The 27,924-nt window shown below is 38.1% G+C and overlaps 1 protein-coding gene and 1 non-coding gene across 7 annotated transcripts in view; one reads left to right on the top strand and one right to left on the bottom strand.

Annotated features, from left to right (window-relative positions):
- The window catches only part of NSUN3 (NOP2/Sun RNA methyltransferase 3), a 277,672-nt gene that overhangs the window by 221,452 nt on the left and 28,296 nt on the right, over positions 1–27,924 (bottom strand). For 4 of the 6 annotated variants that reach the window (XR_009867538.1, XR_009867540.1, XR_009867537.1 and 1 more), the window contains exons 4-7: positions 15,639–15,793; positions 14,823–14,944; positions 11,948–12,250; positions 11,316–11,561 (exon numbers count right to left, since the gene is read on the bottom strand). Coding sequence is in view for 2 of the 6 variants with exons in the window: in XM_062206701.1 (XP_062062685.1) it covers positions 14,823–14,944; positions 15,639–15,793 (277 nt within the window). In the remaining 4 variants the exon portion in view is untranslated. The remainder of the gene's footprint in view (positions 1–11,315; positions 11,562–11,947; positions 12,251–14,822; positions 14,945–15,638; positions 15,794–27,924) is intronic. The other 2 variants (XM_062206701.1, XM_062206702.1) reach the window with 1 other exon arrangement.
- On the top strand, positions 7,708–7,809 carry LOC133752808 (U6 spliceosomal RNA). Its single transcript, XR_009864978.1, has one exon. It is a non-coding gene; the product is annotated as a U6 spliceosomal RNA (small nuclear RNA).

Raw genomic sequence — 27,924 nt, 5'->3', positions numbered from 1 at the left:
CTGCTGCAAATATCCCCAAAGAAAAAACTTCAAAGACTCATGTAACCATTAAAAAAAAAAAAAGAAAGAAAATCAATTAGTAAGTGTTGTGGTACAGTTTAAGCCACAGCTTGGGATGCCTATATCCCATATGAGAGTGGCTGGTTCAAGTCCTGGCTACACTTCTGATCCCGCCTTCTGCTCGTAGGCCTGGAAGACAGTGAATGATGGCCCAAGAACTTGGGTTCTTGCCACCCCCACCGGAAATCTGGATGGAGTTTCTGGCTCTTGGCTTTACCCTGGTCTAACCTCAATTGTTGCAGGCATTTGGGGAGTGAACCAGTGGACAGAAGAGCTCTCTGTGTCTCACCTCTCCTTCTGTCACTTGGCCCATCAAATAAATAAAAGTTAAATCAGTGGTCAGAATTCTTCTAACAAAGTGGGATATGTATTTGGTCTACTGGTTAAGACACTGCTTGAGATATCTGTATCTCATATCAAGAGTGCCTATGTCAGGATCCTTACTCCACTTAGGAGGGAGCAAGTGATGGCTCAAGTTCTTGTCTCTCAGTCACCCATGTTATAGACCCAGAATTGAATTTCAGGGTTTCTGGTTTTGGCCTGCCCCAGCCCTGGCCGTTGTGGACATTTAGGGAGTGAACAAGCAGATGGACAGTCTTTCTCTCTTTGACTCTCAATTAAATAAAATAAATAAAATTTTAAAAAAATCTCCCCATAGACACAGCAGACTCATAGAATGGCAGATGTCCTAAACAGCACTCTGGCCTCAGAATCAGCCCTTAAGGCATTCGGATCTGGCTGAAGAGCCCATGAGAGTATTGTAGGCATGGAAAGCCAAGATACCATGGGAAAAAAAAAAAAAAAGAAGACCTAAATGAAGGATCTCTGTGAGTGAGATCCCAGTGGAAAGAACGGGGCCATCAAAGAAGGAGGTACCTTTCTCTGAAGGGAGGAGAGAACTTCCACTTTGACTATGACCCTGTCGGAATAAGATCGAAGTCGGCCAACCCTAAAGGCTTCCATAGCCTCGGCAACTCATGACTAGAGCCTAGGGAGATTACTGACGCCATAAACAAGAGTGTTAAATTGTTAAATCAACATCAAGAGTCACTGTGTACTTACGTCCCATGTGGGATCTGTCCTTAATGGGTTGTCCAATGTGAAGTAATGATATAGCTAGTACTGAAACAGTATTTTTACACTTTGTGTTTCTGTGTGGGTACAAACTGATGAAATCTTTACTTAGTATATACTGAATCGATCTTCTGTATATAAAGATAATTGAAAATGAAAAAAAAATTGGTGTTAATTGAATAGATAATAGAAATATCAATTTTTAAAAAAAAGAAAAATCAATTTTTAAAAAAAAAATCATGTAGGAGCTCTGTCTTTAATGTGCTGTACACTGTTATTTAATGCTATAACTAGTACTCCAACAGTATTTTTTCACTTTGTGTTGCTATGTGAGGGAAAACTGTTGGAATCATTATATATACTGAACTGATTTTCTGTATATAGAGAATTGAAAATGAATCTTATTGTGAATGGAAGGGGAGAGCGAGCGGGAGAGGGGAGGGTTGCGGGTAGGAGGGAAGTTATGGAGGGGGAAGCCATTGTAATCTATAAGCTGTACTTTGGAAATTTATATTCATTAAATAAAAGATAAAAAAAATCTCCCCATAAATGGCTTCAATTGCAGGTTCTGTCAATAATTGAATAAAAAAAAAAAAAAAAAAAAAGGAGCTCTTTCCAGAAACGCAAATCACCTATGGGGAAAATGTGTTGGACCATGGGAAATTCACCCCAACTAAGAAGGTTGAAAGCCTACTCCCTCCACCCCTTCCTTTTGGCCAATTGCCCCAAATGGTAGGTCCTGAGTTGAAAGGCTTGACTCTTCAAGAGATATTGTTGGAAAGATTGGAATACCTAAAAATTATGCACAGAATGCCTGGGATGAAGAGTTCTCAGCCTTGTGTTTTATCCATATTGTCAGTCAAAATTCTACAAAGTATAATTTCCAGAAAAATAATGCTGGCCTGACACTTTAAGATAATGATTCATAATTGTAGAACAGAAAAGGATGAGGCCACTTATAGTCCTGTAGATAATATGGCAGATATTTCTGTACTGGATCACCACTCTTGCTTGAGGCTCCTTTACCTGCTGAATCTCTGCAAACAGCACCCCACGACACCCTAAAACCTGGTGGCCCAACAATATGAGGCAGGGCCAATGCACTGCCCCTGTTTAGTCTGAAATAATTATGAAAGATGAGAACTTTGCCCAAATGTCAAAGATTTGTCATTATCAATCCATTGCTGGGAATGTGAAAGGTTGCAACATGGTCCTGGGAAAGTCTCAAAGATAGTGGTGGTACAGGCTCTGCATCCCTGCTCAGAAATACAAATCACCTCCCAGGGAAAACCTGTTGCACCAGGGGAAATTCATCCTAAAAAGGTAATAGAGTTACAAGTATGCTTTTTTAGGTTGCAGTCTTTGTGTGGGAATTGTCAGCTTCCTGCTGTCCTACCTGCCTGCAGCATGTCCAAAAATTCTCTTATCATTCTATCTAATTGCTCTTGTGAATTCTTTCACTATTATGCAGTGCTGGTTTCTATCGGTTGCTTCCCATGAAAAGCTTTACTTTGCTTTCTTCTAATTTGCCACCCAGAGACTGAGAGTCCTTTTTCTTTTTCTTGTCATTTCTCTGAAAATTTATTCTTCTTCATTGATGACACTGTATAAGGTAGAATTCTATACCACTCTTTTGAGAACTACTCATTCCCTGGGTGTCTCCACGTGTGTGTGTGTATATATATATATATATATATATACACATATATATACACACATGATATATAAATGTTTGTAAACTTACTTGCTTTTTTTAAAAAATAGAATGTTACATAGAGACTATAAATGAGAGTTCTCTTCTTAATTCATTTTATGAGACTATACTAGTATAAACAATTCCATATTCTAATAAGAATATCTCAAAAATAAAAATATATATGCCAGTGTCACTTACAAACACATAAGCACACTTCCAGATAAATATGTGGGTAGCTTAATATTAGACAAATCAAATCATACAACTCACCACACTAAGAAATTAAAGAAGAAATATCTTAAGAACATCTCAAAAGGTATAAAATATATAACAAAAGTCAATATTTTGAGCCAGCACTGTGGCACAGTGGGCTAGGCCTCCGCCTGCAGTACCAGCATCCCATATGGGTGCTGGTTCGAGTCCAGGTTATTCCTCTTCTGATCCAGCTCTGCTATGGCTTCAGAAAAACAGCAGAATATGGCCCAAGTCCTTGGACCCCTACACCCATATGGAAGACCCGAAAGAAGGTTGTGGCTCTGGCTTCAGACTGGCCCAACTCCCACCATTGCGGCCATTTGGGGAGTGGACCAGCAGATGGACGACCTTTCTCTCTGTCTCTCCCTCTCTCTGTCTGTAACACTGCCTCTCAAATAAAATATATTTTAAAAACATTAATATTTTATGCATGATAAAGTAGAAATGGAAGGAGACTTAGTAATTTGATGAATGAAATTCCTAAAAATCCCTGTAATGTTGAATAAACTAAACTGTAAGTAGATTATAGATTTAAAAAATACTTACAGAAAATAATAGAAGATTATTTGGGATAAATAAAGATTTCTTAAATAATGCACAAAAATCATTAATCATAAAGAAAAATACAGATATAATGAATTACATAAAAAGTTATAATGTGAGAAACAAAAACAAAACACACACATAAAGAAAATAAATAAAAAATGCAAAAGAGAGTAAAATAGGGAGAAGATACTTGCACAGACATGTCAAGAATTTTAAAGTGATCTAAGATTTTACCTTGCTTGATGGTTCAAGTCTTGGCTACTCCACTTCCAATCCAGTTCCCTGTTAATTGCCTAGGAAGAGTGCAGAAGATGACCCAAATGCTTGGGTCCCTGCCGTGTACAAGGGAGGCCCAGAAGAAGCTCCTGGCTCCTGACTTTGGCCTTGCTCAGCCTTGGCTGTTGCAACCATCTTGGGAGTGAACCAGCTGATGGAAGATCTCTCTATCTATCCCTCATTTCTCTGTAACTCTGACTTTCACATAAATAAAGTCTGACAATTTCTCGGATGTCAGTGAAGACATGGAGAGTCCAGAATCAGAGATGATGGACAGTTAATTAGGACAAGAACAGTAGCTAAGTCAAACAAGATATGAACTGACCCTGTTCACCATTGGTACCTGGTACATAAAAGGCACTAAATAAAAACATATTGTGAGAATAAATAGTTGGGAAATAATCATAATTTTTGCCTCATATTTCAATAAAGGAAGAGATTCCCTCAACCACAAAGCAGAGAGTAATAAGCATCTTGCTGGAGTGATTACAAGGCTCTCTCCTGTCATTTTCTTGAGCCCATGCAAAAAAGGAGTTGAAGAGGCAATGTAGCCAATGAATGGAATTCACTGTTATTATTTTCCCTAGTGAATAGAGCCAAAATGGAAACTTCCCTGGTTCTTTTGGCTGGATGAATTCTGGTCCAACAAGTCCCATCTTTTCACCATCTCTATCATGTTTCCATTCAGGGCAAATAAGGGCAGGATTCTTATTTTCTGACAGCTGGATGAATTGAGTTTCAAAACTTAAATATGAGACTGGAATAACAGGCTTATAACTGGGACTTAGACAAATAATTTTCAATTCAGCCTCATCACAGAGGTCTGCTTAGGGATCACGGATGAGCTAATACAAATGATCAGGTTATCAAATCAGAGTTTTACGAACCAGAAATCTAACCAACTATCAAGCTTTGCTAATAACTTCAAGTATAGAAGCAATCAAAAGACCCAAGGAAAGCAGTGAATGATGTGGGGCATCTGATATGGGACCCCAGGTCTTCCAGTCCTGGATAAGTACTTGCTAGCTCAGACTCATTCTCGAAGCAAAGTTCACAGGTCACCTCATAAAATGTGGAGCATTTATGTCACATCTGCAATATTCTTTAGGGAGTTGAATAGGTTACATGACATTCTCCTAAAGGATGTGCTCATAAACTTATTATAGATTCTACATTGTGTTTACCATGGAGAATCCTAATTGGGACTTTCTGCCCAAAGGATGCCATAAATAAGAACTATCCTCTTACTAAGTCTCATTAGTCTATTTGTCAAGGGCATCAGTTATCAACATGTTTATGTGAAGACATAATTGAGGTATCTACTATTTTCTTCCCCTAGGAATGTTCCCTGAAAGTCAAAAGAGAAACGGCCACAGGCTAACTGTTGAAACTCCTTCCCTGAAGAGTTACTATTTTTTGCCTATATCACTGAAAAAGTTAATGTTTTAATCTCCAAAAGGATACGCTTTTTAACTATTTTTTGCATTAATCACACTGTGTTGGAAAAGAGTCTCAGACTTTTCCATCTGAATGAACAAAAGAATGAATGAATAGCAATATAATATAGCCACTTCAAAAGCTAATAAATAAAATTTTCATTAAAAATTAACTAGGAAAAGAGATTATCACTACAATTCCTGTTGTTTTAAATAGTGTATGCAGGCCGGCACCGCGACTCATTAGGCTAATCCTCCGCCTGCAGCGCCGGCACTCTGGGTTCTAGTCCCAGTCAGGGCACTGGTTCTGTCCTGGTTGCTCCTCTTCCAGGCCAGCTCTCTGCTGTGGCTCGGGAAGGCAGTGGAGGATGGCCCAAGTGCTTGGGCCCTGCACCCGTGTGGGACCAGGAGGAAGCACCTGGCTCCTGGCTTCAGATTGGCGCAGTGCACCAGCCGTGGCGGCCATTTTGGGGGGGTGAATCAATGAAAGGAAGACCTTTCTCTCTGTCTCTCTCTCTCACCGTCTAACTGTGCCTGCCAAAAAATAAAAAATAAATAAATAAATACTATATGCAGTTAAAGGTAATATAATCCTTTTCTTTCAACAAGTGGCCTCATATTCTTTTGTGCTTTCCACGAGATTTTTGAGACTATTATATTCATGATTAAGAAAATAGAATACCATCAGTTTAAATATTTATTTGTTGCTTATTTTGAAAAATATATCTTTTTTAAAAAAAAGATTTATTTATTTATTTGAAAATCAGAATTACAGAGATAGAGGGAGAGACAGAGAGAGAGATCTTCCATCTACTCATTCATTCCCCATCTGGCCGCAATGGCCAGGGCTGAGCCTGGCTGAAGTCAGGAGCCAAAAGCTTTATCCATGTATCCCACATGGGTAGCAAGGTCTCAAGCACTTGGGCCATCCTCTGCTGTTTTCTCCAGAACATCAGCAAGGAGCTGGTTTGGAAGTGGCACAGCTGAAACACAAACCAGCACTTACATGGGATGCCAGCACTGCAAGTGGTAGCTTTGATGAATGAAATCCTAAAACACCACAATGTCAGCCCTGAAAAATAGCCCTTCTTATTATTGCACTCCATCCTTAAACTGAGCAAAGTTAGGGACCCCCTTCTTGCTCTCAACCAACCCTAGTAATTCCCTCTATTATAGGGCTTAACACATGTTATGAGAATTGCCCTAAAGATCTTAAAAACAAGAATCATTTTCTATTTATTTTAGTATCTGCAGTGCATAGTAAAGGTTCACATACAAAATAAATATTTAATATATATATTGGAAAAATTAATAAATATTGACAAGACAAGACAACTGTATTTCATATTGTTAATTTAGATTTGGGATGCATTGTTATAAACAAAAATACAATAGCTACAAACTTTAGCTTTGGACATTTCAACCTTTTACACCTTCATTTACTGTAGAAAATTCTGGTCAGTAAATTCTTGTTAAAAAGGAGTGTGCACTTCACACAAAGTATAGATTTTTTTAATCTCATAGTCTCTGAATTCTGCAACCTAATTTAAAAAAATGAATTAAAACAGAAAGAAAGAAGGTGGAGGAGAAAGAGGAAGAGGAGCAGGAATAAGAAGAGAGTAGTCATAGCAGCAGTAGTTCTCTTTTGTTTTCTGGATTCCAAGCATATAATTAAGCATATGATGACACTATGTAATGTTAATTGAATTATTTTAACCCCCAAAAGAAAATACAAGCATAGCAGAAAGTGTGCTCAAGATCTTCCATGCTGCTGATAGAACCATTAATCCAAAGATTATTTTTCCATCACAACTCTCCACATCAATTTTCTAGTCACTATGTTAATCAATAATGAAGACATACATTCCACAGTCATTAGGTGTCTCTTGACTCAGGTATAGAATATCAGAGAACAGATGTCAGTGATTTTTTTTTTTTAATGTTTCTTTTTAAAAAACGATTCTTGCTGTCAGAGTACCACTTTTAAGGATTGTTATGTGGATGATTTATACAAATTTTCAAGTTGTTATCAAATAAGCCAAGGTTCCTTTTTCAATGAATTCACAAAGTGAATTTTACTTGTCAAGTAGTGTGAAAAGAAAACCAAAAGGGGTCACTATTTTATATGTGATTGATTTTCTTCTAGGAAATGGATGACATGATCCATTACTGCAATAAGATACCTATATTTTTGTTATAAATCATACTCTTCAGTTCACACTTCCCACCTAAAAATCATGTAATTTTCTGCTGCACAAATATTATGGCTGCTTTCTAAAAAAATAACATGTATATCATTTTCAGTATATTTTCCCACTCAATTATCCTTAATATTTCTAAATATAAATAAGGCAAAAGAATTAGATTATATAGTATATACATAATATATAATATAACGAGCAGCTCAGATTAGCATGGCCACTGCACAAGCATGACAAGCAAATTCAAGAAGTGTTCCATATTTTTCTCATTTAAAGTGCCCAGTTCAGAATTTATTTTGATAAGTGATGATAAATGTGTATATATATATATATATGTATATATATATTTATTTATTTATTTATTTGACAGGTAGAGTTATAGACAGAGAGAGAGAGAGACAGAGAGAAAGAACCTAGCACTCCTACATGAAACACAGACATTTTAACTGCTAGGTTAGCTACCCACACCCAAGCTAATCATTTAATTCCATTTCTCTATTATACTTCAGAAGTAACCTTTTTATCTTCATGCTTTATAAATTCAATGAAAGATCCTAATTTTTCCATTTCTTTGTGGATAGGTTAAAAAGTTTAAAAAAAGAATTTTAAAAAGAATATTATACAGCAACTAATACCTCTTTTTAAAATGTAACAGTAAAAATTTTTTTAAATAAAATATCGATTTTCATTTAGGTAACCATATTCATAAAAATGCGCAGATTAATATTTATAGAATATTTGGCTGTAGAATATCATCTTTTTAAAAGCTAGAGTTCTAAACACTATACAGACTGCCTATTTAATTTAAATACAAATAATTTCTGATAAAAATAAATGAATATAAATACAGCCATGGAGGACATAAAGTATCTGTCAACAGACATATGCAGATATAAGTTTAGTCTTTAACAAAACAGCACTACCAAAATGTCCTACTTTTTTGCCTCCTGACTACCCTTTCCACGTCTTCTCCCTTCTGGGTACCATCAATGTTCACAGTATCAGGCAAGGCAATATTTGCTTGCTTACTTTCTAATTGCTCTTTGCAAATGCAAATAAGGATCTGATATTGGTCCTTCATAGTTTGACTAAAACTCATACAAATCAATGTATTTAGTCTCTTGGACATTTGCATTTAAAACCTTTTTAACTCTTACAGTGGAATAAAAGGATTACCTTTTGTAAAGAGAGGTAAGGCAATAACTAAGTAAAGATGATTTGGAAGACAGGCAAAGGAAACTTTGTAAGTGACATAGTGATATAATAGAGCTATCTGATGATAAAATTACTGTAGTCTTTTATTTTTTTCTTTTTTGAAGTCAAGGACAGGAGACAAAAGAGATACTATGTCAGCTATTATCATTTTATCCTTTATCTTTTTAACCCCAGGGTTTATAGATGTGGGGATCAAACCATTTTGTGTGCCTGTAGCTTGGGCATCCAGCTTATTTTCCTTTATCGTCAGAATCACACAGCCAAAACTGAGAGTTAGCTTCAAGTAGCTCCAAAACCTCTCACGCAGCCCAAGAAGAACACAGATAGAGACTGCAGAGCAACTGCTCAAAGAAAAGAATGGCTGGTGTCATGGCCTTTCCCAATCACAAATGATTACATGAAAACCTATACTCACTGTGATGGAGATGTCAGTTTTGTGCCCTGCCAATTTGTTACTAAAGTAATATGGTACTCAAGTCATTCTTTTTAGAGGTTTAGATAAGAGCACAGAGAAGTGGCCACTAAGGAAGAGCTTGTTTTGTGTAAGCCTTATGAGTCTCATCTATCTGCATGTTCTTTGTGATTATGACTAAATGTTATATGATGGTAGGAGAAATTCATTAAATGGATAAAAAATCTAAAGCTAAAACCATGTTTTGGCTATATAAAAGTAATACTTATCAAAATAAATTATGTGAATTGCTTTAAACTTATGCCTAATTACCATGCAGCACAATAATGATTACATCATTATTTCTGTCAGATTAACTTTGCTATAAATTTGATTACAGGGGCAAATTCTAAATATGCAGCCCTTATGATTTACTGTTTTAAACAACTATTTACTAAGCCCTTTCCACATGACAGAGACTGAATGAAATGGTGGGGATAAAAACAATGAAACATCTCTGTTCCCATGGGGATTACAGTCTTGTCGAAGAGACAGACGAGTATAGATAAATGCCTAGCTAAGGTAAAGATAAGCACAGAATATCAGTACCAGTGCTGGGGTGTCAGCAAGGCTACAATAATGAGCTGTGAGAACTGATTCCTGAAGAACCAGTAGTTAGCCATGAGAGAGATGAGGATGAAGTGAACTATCCAGCAAAAGGATCAGGAAATGTACTGGCCTCAGAAATTAGACACTGTATAGAGTGTTTGAAGAACTGCTCAGTTGAAACACAATGCAACAAGAGTCCTAAGAGAATGAAACTAGTGACGTAAGGAGAAGCCAAAACAAAAGAAGACTTGAATATGATACCAACAGTTTGAAATCTTGCTGGTAATAGGGAATTCTATAGGATTTCCAGAAGAATAATGGTGCTTTCAGATTTACATTTCAGTTGTATCACTTTGGCTTCACTGTGAAGAATGAAGTGGTAGAGCTCACAACTGGAGACCGGCAGGAAGGTCAAGAGTCAGTCGGAAATATCTGGTGAAGGGTGCTGGTGGCTGAGGTTAGGCTATTATAGATGAAGAGAGATGGATACATTTGGGAAATATTTAACAGGAACAAATGAGACATCTTAGTTATTGATTAAACATAAGGAGAAGAAGGGAGCTGGAGACAGATTTCAGACTTATGAAAATGCACGGTGATATGGCATTTACCAAGAGCAAAGCGGGAGAAGATGCACATTGGTGAGATTTCTGTTTTGTTTATTTGGAGGAGGAGGGGCTCAGAGAGCATTACAAATTAAGAGTTTTAATTTGACTCTTTGAGTTTTATGTGTTAGGGGATGTCTTATAAGCAGATGAATATATGGGTTTAAGGCTAAGGAGAAATTCTGAGCCAAGACATACACTCCTTTTTGGGAGACATCATTTTGTAACATATGAAAGCCATCAGAATGAGAAAAGGACTAATATCAACAGACTAATGACACCCAGAATTTTGAGGATGAGCTGATCACAAGCAAATTAAGAAAAATACAGAGAAGGAATAACCAAAGAAGTATGTGGTGGGTGCTAGGGGAAGGAAGAAAGAAGCAGATGATCATGAATGCCAAGGGAAGAGAATGTTTTGAGAGTCAACAAAGTTAAGTACAGTAGAGTATAAACTGCAGTAGCCTTTCTGGAAAACAATTCAGCATAACCATTAAATTGATACTCAGTTCTACTTCTTGATATTTAAATCAGAAAAATGCTAATACACCTGTTCATTAAGACAAAATAAAGAACTTTGTAAACTCAAAAAAAAAAAAAAAAAAAAAAAAAAGGAGGCTGGCAGGATCTGGGAAAGGTATCATGTTCGGCAGCAGAAAAAAAGCCCAAGAGGGTGCAGGTTTTCCGGGAGAAACAAAAAGAGAAGCAGAAGAAACCTGAAGAGCTAAAAGTATAGTTAGAGGGGAAGAGCCTGCTGGCCACAGTGAAATGAAGAAAACTCACAAAAAGTAGTCTGTTCCTTTGTTTCTGAGGCACTGGTAACCGTGTATTCCATTCCTATCTAAACATCTAGATTCCCTATCACGTACTGCCTTGCAGCCTGTTGTACATTTAAAAACAAACTTTTACAAAAAACAAAAACAAAAAAAACTGGCCAGCACCACGACTTACTGGGTTCTAGTCCCTGTTGGGGCGCCAGATTCTGTTCCAGTTGCTCCTCTTCCAGTACAACTCTCTGCTGTGGCAGTGGAGGATGGCCCAAATACTTGGGCCCTGCACCGACATGGGAGACCAGTAGGAAGCACCTGGCTCCTGGCTTCGGATCAGCGCAGCACACCGGCCGTGGTGTCCATTTGGGGGGTGAACCAACAGAAGGAAGACCTTTCTCTCTCTCTCTCTCTCACTGTCTAACTCTGCCTGTCAAAAAAAAAAAAAAAAAAAAATCATAGAGTAGCTGTTTGCACTCAGCCATTCTTACTTAGCTATGAATTTAAAGTAAACACAGACCAGAAACCTGCCATAGTTTGCTCTTTGGTCTTTGTTCTAACCTGAATTTTTATCACCTGGAAGTATAAACTAAAACAAGGTAAGCATCCAAAAGTAGAGTATTAAATAGAATACAATAAAATGACCCTCCTAAATATTTCACAGATTAAGGAGAATAAAATACAGGGAAAAGACGAAGAAATATTAAATACAAAAAAGGGGGAAGTTATGGAAAATATATACATGCTAGTTGCTATTTTTAATGTATTTCTTTATGTGTATATAATTGTATAGAAAAAGTTTGAAAGAGTATATACCAGGCCGGCGCCACAGTTCACTTGGCTAATCCTCCGCCTGTGACGCCGGCACCCCAGGGTTCTAGTCCCGGTTGGGGCGCCGGATTCTGTCCCAGTTGCTCCTCTTCCAGTCCAGCTCTCTGCTGTGGCCCAGGAAGGCAGTGGAGGATGGACCAAGTGCTTGGGCCCTGCACCCACATGGGAGACCAGGAGGAAGCACCTGGCTCCTGGCTTCGGATCGGCACAGCGTGCTGGCTGTGGTGGCCATTTGTGGGGTGAACCAACAGAAGGAAGACCTTTCTCTCTGTCTCTCTCTCTCTCAGTCTGTCAAAAAAAAAAAAAAAAAGAGTATATACCAAACATGTCCAATAGTTCACTCTGTGAAGAAAGTTGGTATTTGGCTGGGTATATGGCCAAGGGGGATTTTGTTTGACCTACATTATTTTACTTATTTTTAAAATGTAAATGTTTCCATGAATTATATAATTAAAAATACAATTTCAAAATTCTATCAACTGGGACCAGTGTTGTAGCACTGCAAGTTGAGTTACTGCATGCAATACTGACATACTATATCTGGAGCACTGGTTCCAGTCCTGGTTGTTCCACCTCTGATCCAGTTTACTGCTAATGTGCCTGGGAAGGCAGTGGAAGACAGCCCAAATATTTGAGTCCCTGTCATCTACATGGGAGATCAGGATGGAGTTCCTGGCTCCTGACTAGGGCCTGGCCAACCTAGCTGTTGCAGTGATTTCTGAAATGAACTAGAGGGATCTCTCTCCCTCTCTGTCTCTCTGCCTTACAAATAAATAAATCTTTTTTCTTTCTTTTTTTTTTTTTTTTGACAGGCAGAGTGGACAGTGAGAGAGAGAGACAGCGAGAAAGGTCTTCCTTTTGCCGTTGGTTCACCCTCCAATGGCCGCTGCGGCCGGCGTGCTGTGACCGGCACACCGCGCTGAACCGATGGCAGGAGCCAGGTGCTTCTCCTGGTCTCCCATGGGGTGCAGAGCCCAAGCACTTGGGCCATCCTCCACTGTACTCCCTGGCCACAGCAGAGAGAATAAAATTCTTGGGGCCGGTGCTGTGACATAGTGGGTAAAGCCACGACCTGCAATGCCGGCATCCCACATGGGTGCCGGTTTGAGTCTATTTCCAATTCAGCTCTCTGTTGTGGCCTGGGAAAGCAGTAGAAAATGGTGCAAGTCCTTGGGCTCCTGCACCTGCATGAGAGACCTAGAAGAAGCTCCTGGCTTCAGTTCAGCGCAGCTCCAGCAGTTTCGGCCAACTGGGGAGTGAACCAGGGGATGGAAGACCTCTCTCTCTCTGCCTCTCCTTCTTTCTCTGTGTAACTCTGACCTTCAAATAAATAAACAAATCTTTAAAAAAAATAAAATTTTATCAAAAAACACATTTTAAAAATAGATCAAGTAAAATTAGAAAAATATCCTCTTACAATTAAGGGGGCTTTAAAAACTTTAATAAGAATAGCTTTATAAGGGTAAAGGAAATAGAAGACAGAGTTAAGACAAACTGTAAGAAAAGAAGGAGATGGAATATAACACACAGAAAGCTAAGTGATGAATAGGAAGAAAAAAAAAACTCAATGTTGGAGTTTTCATGAAGAAGGGAAGAAAAATAATACTGTCAATTATGCCTGGTCGTTTAGTCATGAATTTAAAAAAAAAGTTGGGAGTCACAATGCTAATAATTCATCACAAGATGTAATATCTGTTAAATGGTATACAGGCTAACAATGGCAAGGTCCAAAATAGAAATCATTAATTGAGAAGTCAGAACAATGAAATTTGGGTTACAAAAATGGCTTAGAGAAGGATTTAGAAAACATCTCAAAGCTAACCATCCAAGAGATAAAGGGAAAGGAAGATAGCGTTTTCATTGTCTTCTTTTCATACAGGAAAGGCTGACATCAGAAGTATACAAAGAAATGGTCTAAGTACCAGATGAGAAATGTCGAGAAAAGCTTCTGGTAGGTACCACCAAGACTCACTGTAATATGCTGACAAATAAATCAGGGACACGAATGAGGCTCCGTATTGGTATTGGTTTCAAAGTTTAGGTACTGGCATATGTTCACTGCTGTGTATCAGTCAAAAGTTGGGAAAAAAAGCACATTACCAGAAGAGGTAGTGAATGATAAAGTACAATTTAACTATATTTTAAATATTACAGAAAATTTTATTCAACATTAAATAACAGAAATTACTTGACAGTAGGTTATAATTTGAAACCTCTTTTGGAACTATAATAAGAATGACCCCAAATACCTTTGTTTTGAAGAAAATCAAATACAAGCACACTTCAGAAAGTTTGTGGAAAAGCAGAATTAAAATATAAGCTTATTTTAGTGCACAAATATTTTGAAATAATATTTAGTTTGTTTCATAATACACATTCTATACAAACATTTTGAAGACTCCTATTTCTTGGTAGCCAGGCCCTTCTGGAAAATTCTTATAAGGGAAATAAGTGCTAACAATGAGCAACAACTTCCTAGGGGGCTAACTCATCTAGAACATTACCAAAAAATACATCTTATTCTATAACTACTTTTACAGAGGGATGGAGGGGCTGCTCAGACTCTGGTGAAAGAAAGAATAGCGTGATGAACTTGAGGCGTGGGATGGTCTTGGTAAGCAAACAATGTTGCACCATAGTAGTCATGGTGCTTTTCTAAGACAATCCACCCCATTCCTGCATGTCACTGCAACATACGAGCTGAAAGAGAGGGGGTGAGGTCTTTTGTTGAGTGCAGCTTTAGGAGGAATAATCACTGACATCTACACAGGAAGCCATTCATTTTGGGGCCTGATACATTTTGCTTCACCTATTTAAATTATGTGAGAGGCAAAAGACACTTTGAATTAACAGTGCTCACCTTAAGAGTTCTATCTGTAGAACAGGCAAATTCCTTCTCTGACTTATCATACAGGCTGCTTTCTGTGAATCAGAAGAGAACAACCAACTTCGATCATTTGAACATGGAGCATCAACTAACACCTGGAAAAGAAAAAGGACAAATGATGCAAATCTGCACTGAAAATACATGCAAAGCAACAAATAAATACTTTTCTTTGAAGCTGAAAACACATCAAGGTAAATTTTCTCTGACGTTTTTGCACTAACACTTAGAAAAATTATCTAAATACTTTTCAGTGTTTGTTTCGTTTAGAAGAGGAAGATGATGAGAAGACTAGAGGTCTGCTACCTAGATCTGACACTCTTGATGAAAACAAGCCAAACCTTTACAAAAAATACCCAACTTAAACAGATATTACTGTATGAGTATTTCTGAATTCTAAACATTTCAAGAATTAATATTTAAATTTCAGCTTACTAAAGTGACTGTTTTTTTTAAAATGCAATACTCTGATATGAAATGTTTCAAATTAAAGCAGTACAGTACACATGTTTGTGTACTAACCCAAATAATATGGATCTTTTCCTGAGTTATCTTTGAGATACCTGGAAACACAAAACATTCAGGAATACCCAATCCCAATGTTATCACTTCCTTTGAGCTATGCTTACCATCAAATGAAAACTGCCTTCATGGTCACCTTTTCAAAATTTCTCAAGAGTTCTGACAAACTGTGTCAGGATATGTCTGGGAGCAAACGGAAAATAACAACAAAGCAACATAATAGTGGAATCACCGGCAGTGCATCATCTCATCACAATGTAATAAAAGTACCTTGTCAAAGCTTTCAGGCTGAGATTCTCCCATATCTCTGCCATCCAATTCAGACACTTTAATTGTATTTATCAAAGGCTGTGGGATGAAAGATTCTAACGTCCGCTTCAGCCACCTCAATCTCAGACTATCGTATTCATTACAATGAAGATAACCTAAACATAAAAGATAAAAAGTATTCAGAGAAGGCAATGGAATTGTTAAATTTCTACTTTGAAGAAAATAAGTTTCAGAAGAAAATAAATTCATGGTAATTATGCAGAAATAGGACTCAGCAGTAGGCACTGTGATTATCTTTTGCTTTAAAATAGAAATCTGTATGTATATACTATATAAAACATTTCAAGAGTTATGCCTATACATCTTCTCAACAGTTCTCACATTTACTCAACCAAGTTTAATTTTGGGGGTGCAAACCTGTAGAGAACGATGGATTCCTAAAAATGCACTGCATTTTGTCAACATCGCACACAGTTCTCATCCATCAGCACTCAATTTAAGTGTAACCAATATATTATATATACAAGAAGTTTTTAAAAAGTTCACTGAAAATTCATATTATGAAGAAGCTATGCATGAACTTCAAAATATTTTTGAACCCAAATAAACTCATACTAACTTATAATAACATGTCTGGAACTAGCATGAGGCACTCAGGATAAGATAGCAGTTTGAAAGGACTCCCTATCAGAGCAACAAGATTTTTGTTAAACTGAGGAGATAGCAAAAAACAAATTCATAGTGAAGCCATGGTAGAAAAACAGTGAAATCACTGATGTTTTCCAAAAAGTTGATAGCAACAATGCCCCAAATAAATCAGCAGTTTACAAATGGACAACTTATTTTAAGAACAGATGTGACAACTGAAGATGAAGCCCATAGCAGCAGATCATCAACATCAAGCTATGAGAAAAAAAAACTATTCTTGCTTGTGCCCTAATTTAAGAGGATCAATAAGTAACAGCAGAAAAAGTATCCAATATTCAAGACATCTTTTTTTGAAATATTTATTTATGTATTGGAAAGAGTTACAGAGAGGCAGAGAAAGGGAGAAAGAGGGAAAGAGAGAGAGGTCTTTCATCTGCTTGTTCACTCCCTAGATGGCCATAACTGCCAGAGCTGTGCAGATCTGAAGCCATGAGTCAGAAGCTTCTTCCATGTCTCCCATGTGGGTGCAAGGGCCCAAGTACTTGGGCCATTCTCCACTGCTTTTCCAGGCACGTTAGCAGGGAGCTGTTGGAAATGGAGCAGCCAGGACTCAAACCAATGCCCATATGGTATGCTGGAGTCACAGGTGGTAGTTTTACCAACTACACCACAGTGCCAGCCCCAGAATTGACATCTTGACGCATTTCTTTGCAGAATGGTAACAGGACATGAAACACAGCTTTACTAATATGCTCCTGAAGACAAATCACAATCAAAGCAACAGTTTCCAAGAGATGGAAGGGATCCAACCAAAACAAAAACAGATTGGTTGAAAGCAATGGTCATGACAAGTTTTGTTGGATGCTCAAAATATTCTGCTTGTTGACCTTCTCAAAGAGCAAGAAACAATAACATCTGCTTATTCTGAGAGAGTTCCGAATAAGTGAGCCAAAGTGTTAAAGGAAAAACACTGAGGAAAGTGTCATCAGGAAGTCCATCTCCACTGTGACAACGCTCCTGCTCATCCCTACCATCTAAGAGGGCAATTTGGTGAGTTTTGATGGGAAATCTTTAGACAGTCATCTTATAGTCCTGATTTGGCTCCTTCTGACTTTGTTTCTTAGTTATAAAAAAAAAAAATCTTTATAAAGACCAGTCATTTTTCTGCAGATAATAGTGGAAAAAAGGTTTCACTGACATGATTAAGTTACCAGGAGCTTCAATTCTTTGGGCTTGGAACAAATGGCTGGCTTCATTCCTTGCAAAATTGTCTTGAACTTGGTGGATCTTATGAAAAATAAAGTTTATATTTTTTGCTTTAATTTTCATTTTTTCATGAATTCGCGGAACATTCATTGTGTATAAAACACCTTCCATGGCATAGAACCTTCATTTTAAATGAGGGAAGGTAATGTGGTATGTAGACAAAACAAGAAAGAAATAGGTTCAGATTTTGAACGAGGAATTATTTAGCTCTGCATGTTTCAGTTTCTTTGTCTATAAAATGAGAACTGTATCTAGCTATGCTACAGAGTGGCTGTCAAGAGTAAATGCAGGGGCAGACACTGTGGCACAGCTGGTAAAGCCGCGGTCTGCAGTGCTACCATCCCATATGGGCGCCGGTTCAAGTCCTGGCTGCTGTACTTCCAATCTAGCTCTCTGCTATGGCCTGGAAAGCAGTGGAAGATGGCCCAAGACCTTGGGCCCCTGCATCCACGTGGGAGACCCAGAAGAAGCTCCTGGCTCCTGGCTTCGGATTGGCACAGCTCCAGCTGTTCAGGTCAGTTGGAGAGAGAACCAACCAGAGGATTGCAGAAGACCCCTCTCTGCCTCTCCTTCTCTCTCTGTGTAACTCTTTCAAATAAATACAAATCATAAAAAAGTAAAAGTGACAAATTAATAACATATATTGCATAGTACTACAAAAATATTAGTAACAAATTTCTATAATTCTAATAATTTTTGAGTTCATATTATGTGTTATGCATTATTCTAAGCACACTGCATACAATAACATTTAATCTTTACCAACTCTATGTGGTAGGTAAATACTCTCATTTACTTTATTTTTTTAAAAAGATTTTATTTATTTGAAAGTCACGGTTCAGAGAAAGAGGAAGAGAAACAGAGAGAGAAAAAGAGAGAGAGAGAATCTTCCATCCACTGGAAGAGTCATGCCCCAAAATGTTACCACAGGCAGGGCTGGGCCAGCCTGAAGCCAGGAGCTTCATCCAGGTCTCCCATGTGGGTGCATGTTTCCCTGCTTTCCCAGGCACATTAGCAGTGAGCTGGATTGAAAGCAGACCAGCCAGAATTTGAACCAGCATCCATATGGGAATGCCAGCACCACAGGTGGTGTCTTAGCTCATTATGCCACAACGCTAACCCCAATTAAATTCATTTATTTATTTAAGAGGTAAACACAGAGAGAGAGAGAGAGAGAGAGATCCAATTTGCTGCTTCAATCTCCAAATGTCTGCAAAATCCAGGAGCTCAGGAGCTAGGAACTACACCATGGATTTCCGACATGGGTAGCAGGGATACAAGTACTTGAGCCATTAGCTGCTACTTCCCAGGTGCATTTGCAGGAAACTGGAAGGGAAGCGTTACTCAAATGAGCATTCTGATATGGGATACAGGCATTGTAAATACAGGCTTAAGCCAATGCTCCACAATGCCTGCCCTCTCCCAAGTTACTCTTTCAGCAACATACTATAATGTTTCTCAGCAAATATTCTCTCTCTAGTGAAACAGTTTTTTCTTTTATTTAAATATACATCTCTATTTACATACACACACACTGATACATGCACAAAAGTGCTTTAAAGAGTTCGTGGAAAATGGAATTAAAAGATAAGTTTATTGGGGTCAGTGCTGTGGCATAGCAGGTTAAGCTACCACCTATGAAGCCAGTACTGCATACAGGCACTGGTTCAAGTCTTAGCTGCTCCAATTTCAATCCATTTCCTTGTTAAAGCACCCGGGAAAGCAGTGGAAGATGGTCCAAGTGCTTGGGCTCTGGCACTCATGGCTCCTGGCTTCTGTCTGCCACAGCTCTGGCCATTGCAGTCATTTGGGGAGTGAACCAGTGGATGGAAGATCTCACTTTCACTCTCTCTCTACCTCTGCTTCTTCCTCTCTGTAACTCTGTCTTTCAAATAAATACATAAATCTGGACAAAGTAAGTTTATTTTGTTGTCAAAAATTCTGAGATCCATGCATGTTTTTATTAACTGTATATTCTTATTCTTAGTCCATTATTTTCATTGCCCAATTTGTTTTTTTTTTATTAACTGGTAAGACATTTCCATATTCTAGATATTAACTCTTTATTTGCAATCTGACTTACAAATAGGTTTTGTAAATTATCTTCTGAATTTCTTTGTACTGTGTTTTGAAATATACAAATTTCATGATTTTATAGTCAATCAGAACACTTTTATAATCTCTAGGTTTTCTGGTCTTATTTAAAGTGGTCTTCCTAACCATCTTCAGGTCTGATAAAATTAAACATTTAGACTCACACAGACCACATAAGGTACCATCTCAAATAGAAGGACTAGAACCACAGTTTGCCAAAAGGACATTGTGAAACATTCCTCCATGAAAGGCCTTATACAGTTCACCGAGGTAGTCATTTGGGTAAATAAAAGTAAGACCATCATTTGGTCAGGTGAAGCAGCAGTCCTGGCTTAAAAACCTTACAATAATAGAGGACCCAAAATTTCTTTTTACAACTCGATAGGCACAGCTCTTAGGGTCCCAGCAAGGGACATAGTCAGTTATGCCACACTCAGGAAGGCCCAAAGCATGGTATTGTAGTCAGCTCTCTAGGGTTCATTTATTCTCTCACTTGGTGTACCTTCAAGATTCCAATTAGGGTGAGTTTTTAAATGGCAATGTTCCCAAAAAACATTGTGACAATTACTATCAGGTTACTAGGGAAAGAAAAATAGAGAACTGATGATCAAATTCTAACACATAAGGGGCAAAGTTTTGTACACCTTACAATCATATACATATATGGATGTTATGTATATGTTGTTTTTTTTTTACTTTTATTTAATAAATATAAATTTCCAAAGTACAGCTTTTGGATTACAGTGGCTTCCCCCCCCCCCCATAACTTCCCTCCCACCTGCAACACTCCCATCTCCTGCTCCCTCTCCCATTCCATTCACATCAAGATTCATTTTCAATATTCTTTATACACAGAAGACCAATTTAGTATATATTAAGTAAAGATTTCAACAGTTTGCACCCACACAGAAACACAAAGTATAGAGTACTGTTTGAGTACTAGTTATAGCATTAATTCACATTGTACAACACATTAAGGGCAGAGATCCTACATGGGGAGTAAGTGCACAGAGACTACTATTGTTGACTTAACAATTGACACTCTATGTTTATGGTGTCAGTAATCACCTGAGGCTCTTGTCATGACTTGCCAAGGCTATGGAAGCCTTTTGAGTTCACCAACTCTGATCTTATTTAGACAAATTCATAGTCAAAGTGGAAGTTCTCTCCTCCCTTCAGAGAAAGGTACCTCTTTCTTTGATGGCCTGTTCTTTCCACTGGTATCTCACTCACAGAGATCTTTCATTTAGGTCATTTTTTTTTTTTTTGCCACAGTGTCTTCGCTTTCCATGCCTGAAATACTCTCATGGGCTCTTCAGCCAGATCCAAGGGCCTTAAGGGCTGATTCTGAGGCCAAAGTGCTGGTTAGGGCATCTGCCATCCTATGAGTCTACTGTGTATCACGATCCTCCTGTTGGATCGTTCTCTCCCTTTTTGATTCTATCAGTTAGTATTAGCAGACACTAGTCTTGATTTTGTGATCCCTTTGACTCTACCATTTGGGGCAAGTCCGATTGAGCATGTTCCAAATTGTACATCTCCTCCCTCTCTTATTCCTACTCTTATATTTAACAGGGATCATTTTTCAGTTAAATTTAAACACCTAAGAATAATTGTGTGTTAATTACAGAGTTCAACTAATAGTATTAAGTAGAACAACAACAACAAAAAATACTAAAAGGGATAAAGTATTGAGTTGTTCATCAGCAGGACAAAGGCTGATCAAGTCACTGTTTCTCATAGTGTCCATTTCACTTCAACAGGTTTCCTTTTTGGTGCTAGGTTAGTTGTCACCGATCAGGGAGAACATATGATATTTGTCCCTTGGGACTGGCTCATTTCACTCAGCATGATGTTTTCCAGATTCCTCCATTTGGTTGCAAATGACCAGATTTCAATGTTTTTTACTGCTGTATATACTCTGTAGAGTACATGTCCCATAATTTCTTTATCCAGTTGATGGGCATTTAGGTTGATTCCAGGTCTTAGCTATTGTGAATTGAGCTGCAAGAAACATTAAGGTGCAGACGGCTTTTTTGTTTGCCAATTTGATTTCGTTTGGGTAAATTCCAAGGAGTGGGATGGCTGGGTTGTACGGTAGGGTTATATTCAGGTTTCTGAGGAATCTCCAAGCTGACTTCCACAGTGGCTTTACCAGTTAGCAAACAAACCAACAGCTGGTTAGTGTCCCTTTTACCCCACAATGTCACCAGAATCTATAGTTGGTAGATTTCTGTATGTGAGCCATTCTAACTGGGGTGAGGTGAAACCTCATTGTGGTTTTGATTTGCATTTCCCTTATGGCTTGTGGTCCTGAAAATTTTTTCATGTGTCTGTTGGCCATTTGGATTTCCACTTTTGAAAAATGTCTATTGAGATTCTTGGCCCATCTCTTAAGTAAGTTGTTTGTTTTGATGTTATGGAGTTTCTTGATCTCTTTGTAGATTCTGGTTATTAACCTTTTATCTGTTGCATAGTTTGCAAATATTTTTTCCCATTCTGTTGGTTGCCTTTTCACTTTCCTGATTGTTTCTTTTGCAGTACAGAAACTTCTCAATTGGATGCAATCCCAAATGTTAATTTTGGCTTTGACTGCCTCTGCCTCTGGGGTCTTTTCCAAGAAGTCCTTACTGGTGCCAATATCTTGCAGGGTTTCTCCAATCTTCTCCAATAATTTGATGGTGTCGGATCATACATTTAGATCTTTAATCCATGTTGAGTGAATTTTGTGTAAGGTGTAAGGCAGGGGCCTTCCTTCATGCTTCTGCATGTGGAAATCCAGTTTTCCCAGCACCATTTATTGAATAGACTGCCCTTACTCCAGGGATTGGTTTTGGATCCTTGATCAAAATTAAGTTGGCTTTAGATGTTTGGATTTGATTTCTGGAGTTTCTATTCTGTCCCATCGGTCTATCCATCTGTTTCTGTACTAGTACCTAACATACTGTTTTGATTACAACTGCCCTGTAGTATGTCCTGAAATCTGGTATTGTGATGCCTCCAGCATTATTCCCGTTGTACAAGATTGCTTTAGCTATTCGAGGTCTCCTGTGTCTCCATATGAATTTCACCATTATTTTTTCCAGATCTGAGAAGAAAGTCTTTGGCATTTTGATAGGTATCACATCAACTGAATCTATAAATTGCTTTTGGTGGGAGAATGGACATTTTGATGATGTTGATTCTTCCAATCCATGAGCATGGAAGATTTTTCCACTTTTTGGTATTCTTCTATTTCTTTCTTTAAGATTTTGCAATTCTCATCATAGAGATCTTTGATGTCCTTGGTTAAGTTTATTTCAAGGTATTTGATTGTTTTTGTATCTATTGTGAATGGGATTGATCTTAGAAGCTCTTTCTCTAGAATTGAAAATGAATCTTGATGTGAATGGAAGGGGAGAGTGAGTGGGAAAGCAGAGGGTTGCGGGCGAGAGGGAAGTTCTGGGCGGGAAGTGGGGGGAGCCATTATAATCCATAAGCTGTACTTTGGAAATTTATATTCATTAAATAAAAGAAAAAAATGGCAAAAAACAAAGTTCTTTCTCAGCTGTGGCATTGTCTGTGTATATAAAGCCTGTTGATTTCTGTACACTGATTTTATATCCTGCTACATTGCCAAACTCTTCTAGGAGTTCCAATAGTCTCTTAGTAGAGTTCTTTGGATCCCCTAAATAAAGAATCATATCATCTGCAAAGAGGGATAGTTTGACTACTTCCTTCCAATTTCTATCCCTTTGATTTATTTTTCTTGCCTAATGGCTCTGGCTAAAACTTCCAGAACTATATTGAATAGCAATAGTGAGAGTGGCCATCCCTGTCTGGTACCAGATCTCAGTGGAAATGTTTCCAACTTTTCCCCATTCAATAGGATGTTGGCCGTGGGTTTTTCATATATTGCTTTGACTGTATTGAGGAATGTTCCTTCCATACCCAGTTTGCTTAGAGTTTTCATCATGAAAGGGTGTTGTACTTTATCAAATGCTTTCTCTGCGTCTATTGAGAGAATCATATGGTTGTTCTTCCATAGTTTGTTAACGTGCTGTATCACATTGATTGATTTGCAAACATTGAACCATCCCTGCATACCAGGGATAAATCCCACTTGGTCTGCGTGGATGATCTTCCTGATGTATTGTTGCATTCTATTGGCCAGTATTTTATTGAGGATTTTTGCATCTATGTTCATCAGGGATATTGGTCTGTAACTTTCTTTCAATGCTGCATCTTTTTCCAGCTTAGGAATTAAGGTGATGCTGGCTTCATAGAAAGAATTTGGGAGGATTCCCTCTTTTTCAATTGTTCTGAATAGTTTGAGAAGAATTGGAGTTAGGTCTTCTTTAAATGTCTGCTGGAATTCAGCAGTGAATCCATCTGGCCTGGGCTTTTCTTTGTTGGGAGGGCCTTTATTACTGTTTCAATTTCTGTCTCAGTTATGGGTCTGTTTAGGTTTTCTGTGTCTTCCTGGCTCAACTTAGGTAGGTTGTATGTGTCCAGGAATCTATCCATTTCTGATAGATTTCCCTGTTTGCTGGCATACAAGTCCTTGTAGTAATTTCTGATGCTTCTTTTTATTTCTGTGGTGTCTATTGTTACAGTTCCTTTTTCATCTGATTTTATGATTTTTTTTTTCTCTTCTTTTTCAGTTAGTTGGGCCAACGGGGTGTCAATTTTGTTTATTTTTTCAAAAAAACCAACTCGTCGTTTGGCTGATCTTTTGCAATGTTGATTTATTCTCTGATTTTAATTATTTCTCTTCTCCTACTAGATTTGGGTTTGATTTGCTGCAGATTTTCTAGATCCTTGAGATGAATTGAAAGCTCATTTATTTGGTGCCTTTCCAATTTCTTGATGTAGGCACCTATTGATATAAACTTTTCTCTTAACACTGCTTTTGCTGTATCCCATAAATTTTGATATGTTGTGTTGTTATCCTCATTTACTTCCAAAAGGTTTTTTATTTCTCTTTTGATTTCTTCTATGACCCATTGTTCATTAAAGAGCATGTTGTTCAATCTCCATGTGTTTGCATATGCTCTATGGATTCCTGAGTTGCTAATTTCCAACTTCATTCCACTATGGTCTGAGAAGCTGCATGGTATCAGGCTAGTATGTGGTCAAATCTAGAGTAGGTAGCATGCACTGCTGAGAAGAATGTAAATTCTTTCTGTGTAGGATGAAAAGTTCTGTAGATATCTGTTAGAGCTATTTGGGCTATAGTGTCAATTAAATATGCTGTTTCCTTGTTGATCTTCTGTCCAGTTGATCTATTTCTGAGAGTGGAGTATTGAAGTCCCCCAGTACTATTGTATTGGGGTCCAAGTCTCCCTTTAATCCCTTAACATATATTTTAAATAAACCAGTGCCCTGTAATTAGGTGCATATACATTGATAATCATCATATCTTCCTGTTGAATGGATCCCTTAATCATTATATAGTGCCCCTCTTTGTCTCTCTTAACAGTTTTTGTGTTAAAGTTTATTTTGTCTGATATTAAGATGGCTACGCCCACTCTTTTTTCATTTCTGTTGGCATGGAATATCTTTTTCCAACCTTTTACTTTCAATCTGCATGCATCTTTGTTGGAAAGATGTGTTTCTTGTAAGCAGCAAATGTTTTGTTCCTTAACCCATTCAGCCAGTCTGTGTCTTTTAACTGGACAGCTCAGGCCATTAGTGTTCAATGTGACTATTGATAAGTAGTAACTTTGCCCTGCCATTTTCCCAAAGATATTTCTAATACATGCTTTGAACTTTATGTGATCTTTTATTGGGAGGTTTTCTTCCTTTACCTTCTTTCATATTGATGACCACGTTTCTGTGTTTCTGTGTGTAACACATCTTTAAGCATGTTTTGCAGGGCTGGACGAGTGGCGACGAATTCTTTCAATTTCTGTGTGCTGTGAAAGGTCTTTATTTCACCTTCATTCACAAATGAGAGTTTTGCAGGATCTAATATTCTGGGCTGGCAGTTTTTCTCTCTTAGTACCTTGGTTATGTCTTGCCATTCTCTTCTAGCTTGTAGGGTTTCTGATGAGAAGTCTGCTGTGAGTCTAATTGGAGATCCTCTGAGAGTAATCTGACATTTCTCTCTTGCACATTTTAGAATCTTTTCTCCATGTTTCACTGTGGTGAGTTTGATTACAACATGTCATGGTGAAGATCTCTTTTGGTCATGTTTACTAGGGTTCTATGAGCTTCCTGTACTAGGATGTCTCCGTCCTTCTCCAAACCCGGAAAGTTCTCTCCTAGTATCTCACTAAAAAGGTCTTCTAATCCTTTCTCTCTCTTCATGCCTTCAGGAACTCCTAGAACCCGAATGTTGGGTTTTTAATAGTATCCTGTAGATTCCCAACAATAGCTTTTAGATTTCTAATTTCCTCTTTTTTTCTTTGGTTTAACTGTATACTTTCCTGTGCTCTGTTTTCTAAGTCTGATATTCTCTCTTCTGCTTCACTGATCCTGTTTTTAAGGCACTCAAATGTATTTGTCATTTGATCTATTGTATTCTTCATTTCATTTTGATTTCTCTTCACTATCACACTTTCCTGTTCTACTAGTTTCTGCATTTCATTTTGATTCCTCCTTAAGATTTCATTTTCATGAGAGAGATTTTCTACCCTGTCCAGTAAGGATTTCTGTAGTTCAAGAATTTGTTTTTGAGAACTTCTAAATGTTCTTATCATAAATTTTTTGAAATCCGTATCTTGCATTTTTTCTATCTCATCATCTTCATAATCTTTATTTGGGGTGTCTTCTTCATTTGGGGGCGTCATAATGTCTTCCTTGTTCTTATTACCTCGGTTTCTGCGTTTGTTGCTTGGCACTGTGGAGATATTCTTGGGTTTGTTTTCTATTTTATTTTCCCCTGCTGTGGTGGTTTTTCTCATTACACTATGACTCTACACTAAGTGGACTGTCTGCTTTTGATGGATCCTTAGAGGCTTGTGATGGGTGTGGCCAGAGAGCTCTGTTCGGTTCTTCAGGGTTAAAGGTGTGCAAAGGTGACACACCCAGGTTAGGCATGGTAAATCTCTTTTATTCAGAAGAGAATTATGCACAGCTTAGCGGAATTGAAGGCAGTCAGTGTCTGAGCTCTGGTCTCTGTGGGTATAATATTCGTCTGCTCTGTCCCAAGAACCACAGAAAGGATCTGTGCAGTCCTCAATGTAAGCTCAGATTCCCCTGCAATCTCCCACTGGGTTGCCAAGGTTACCGAGTTTGTGGCATCTCCCGAGAGTACTCACGTCTCCGGCACTTTGTGAGTTCTCTCACACACCCTGTTTTTTTTTTTTTTTTTTTCCCCACAGTCTCAGTTCACAAACTCCACACATTCACTAGGTCCTAACCTCCTGTTATTTTTCCCTATCACAGTCAGGTTTTTCTGCTTGGCTGATGGTGGGCGCAGCTTTTACATATGCCCACAATGGCGCCTGCTCTTTGTCTTGCTCACCTTTGTAAGGTGAATGGAGAGAATCGTATCTGTACTGGTCCCTTTTATTTATTTATTTATTTTCTCTCCTCTAGTTAGCCTGGTGAACTTTTCCCCGCGGGGCTTCAAGCCCTGTTCCCTCTAGGCTCTTCCTGATGCTTCCCCACCAGTGTCTCGGGCTACTGAGATTTCGACTCACCTCCCTTTCCAGCGCTGGTGCATAGACTCGGCAGCTGGGGTCCAGAGCCATGGGCGCCCGTGCCCTTCACTTAGGTCCACTGTGTCCTACTAGTTCTGGAAGAGTTTCCTCTGCAGTTTTTTCCCTAACTCTTCCCTGAAACTACAGTATCAACACTTTTATTAAAATATCTTTTCCCGGACTATCAGCGTGCTCCCTCCCTATTCTGCCATCTTGGAGTACTCTATTCTGGTTTATTTTTTGATTGTTGGTCCTCCTGTTAAATAAAACTGAATAATTTACTGTTATCCACTGAAAAAAGTCAAGCTCCTAGTCATTAATTCAAGATCTGTAATACTCAGACCTCAAGACAGTCTTTCAATTTTAATCTCCCCACATTTCACCAATATTCTCTGTGCTCCAAACTCAGCTGTTCATTTCTCAAACACTGTACCTCTCCTTTAGAAAAAATGATATTTTGTCTTACATTACAGATGTTTATGTGTATAGCTTATTTTTTTTTTCCAGTTTGGGATCTGACTTTCATTGAACTTATCCACCGGAGTGGAAATAATGTCTATACAAACTCAAATGTTTGTTACTGTAACTTCTGCATCACAATTAAAATCCAGTTTTCTAAAACTATTCAACTCAGTCAAAATCTACTATTT

Source organism: Lepus europaeus, chromosome 2 (genome assembly GCF_033115175.1).
Source record: "Lepus europaeus isolate LE1 chromosome 2, mLepTim1.pri, whole genome shotgun sequence".
In the NCBI taxonomy this organism is placed as follows: Eukaryota; Metazoa; Chordata; class Mammalia; order Lagomorpha; family Leporidae; genus Lepus; species Lepus europaeus.
Note: the sequence above shows the minus strand (reverse complement) of the source record. Positions and strands in the feature narration are given on the sequence as shown.